This window comes from Pochonia chlamydosporia (assembly GCF_001653235.2).
Source record: "Pochonia chlamydosporia 170 chromosome Unknown PCv3seq00016, whole genome shotgun sequence".
Taxonomy (NCBI): Eukaryota; Fungi; Ascomycota; class Sordariomycetes; order Hypocreales; family Clavicipitaceae; genus Pochonia; species Pochonia chlamydosporia.
In genome coordinates this window covers 80,089-81,561 of record NW_019154051.1, presented here as the reverse complement: position 1 = coordinate 81,561, position 1,473 = coordinate 80,089, and the positions used below count along the sequence as shown (strand labels likewise).

General features: G+C 46.8%; 1 protein-coding gene across 1 annotated transcript; it reads right to left on the bottom strand.

Moving 5' to 3' along the window:
• Positions 1 to 799: 799 nt before the first annotated feature.
• Positions 800 to 1,149, bottom strand: VFPPC_14931 (hypothetical protein; the record flags this gene model as incomplete). Its single annotated transcript, XM_018292698.1, has 2 exons — positions 800 to 953; positions 1,025 to 1,149. The coding sequence occupies 2 exons, from the start codon at positions 1,147 to 1,149 to the stop codon at positions 800 to 802; spliced, it is 279 nt and encodes a 92-aa protein (XP_018136590.1).
• Positions 1,150 to 1,473: the final 324 nt, after the last annotated feature.

Sequence of the window (1,473 nt, the reverse complement as noted above, 5' to 3'; positions counted from 1 at the left end):
GCTATGTCCTGGGCTTTCATCACCGCCCTAAGACAGAACCCAAAGCAGAGCTACGTCGAGCTCTTGAACAATATCCGAGATATTCTTGCATCCAAGTATACTCAGAAACCACAGCTGTCTTGCAGTCACCCGTTGGGTAAGTTAATATTACCTAGGTACCTTTATGTTTCTGTTCACGCTGACCGCTTTATAGATACAAACTTGTTGTTTGTGATGTAACGCTAGTCGGCGAAGGCATATCGCTTCTCCCATATTTACCAAATAAGTCGATGGAGTTTTACTTCGCCCGGAGGGAACATCCCGAAAGCGCCAGGATGGTAGGCATTTGCACTACCTACGGTTCCGACTTGAACACCTAACAAACCCCACGTTTACCTCTTACCCTGCTTAGATACTCGTAGTAGCCGCCTAGCCAGTTGCCAATATACTCGCTTGGACCGTTGCACCTTAGGAGCGAGTTATTGTGTGCTCCCGTGGCCTTAATCATAACCTTTTCTCGTAATTGAATAGCTCTACAGTATGCGGTTTAAACACATAAATTAACATGTATAGTAACTAGTAATTTAATACGCTTAACTACGTGGTGCAATTGTCGACTTCGAGGTAGCTTAATGCGACGGCATCCTCAGATGTGTGATGAAACAACTGAATGAAACTCCACTTTATATTGTAACCAGCTTACGTCGGAGCTACTTAAGAAACACCTCCTCTCCATGGCAATCATTTTACCTAAGTCGCACACGACCTTGCTGGTGACTTCGTAACGTTACATGATGATGGTCATCTGTGGTTGAAAGACTTAAGCAACACACGCGCCCATGACTAGGAGAACCGCCAAAGCAGATCCAGGAATAGCTGCCTTCGCTTCTGCGCCTGCTTTCTTTGCAGTTGTTGTGGCAACCGTGGAGGAAGTCGCCTTTGAAGCTTCCCTCCCCGTGGCAGCACTTGTGGTACTGTGTAGCATTAGTTAGATTTGATCTTTTTGGGAGAACCCAACTTTCGTGAGCCATGATTCTGTACTTACGTTGCTCTACCGGTTTGTCCAGTTGCTCCTGCAACAGACGATGAAGCAGTTAAGCTGGCCGAGGTGGAAGAAGCACACTGGGCACCAATCGCTGAAGCCACCACGATAACAGCGACAAACTTCATTTTAAGTGTTGAAAGAGAAGAGTTTGAATTATATAGGCAGAGCAACGAAGAAGCTTTAGTAAGTTAACGAACGGAATGCGGAATTGCTTGATCGGTGGATGAGTCGACAAACAAACTCCGTGTCCTCTGGATGATCAGTGGAATGATATAACCTGTGATACCAAGACATGAACGGCTCACGGTTGCTGCATCCCACGTCAATCTGTCGGCTTACGCTCTCACACCTGGTCTTTGGTCGGCTGAGTTGTGTCAGGGTCGTGCACTTGCGGTGATCCTCTTGGTAATTTCCTAGATGCAGGCGGTGCTGGATAAGCCATCAGGGAA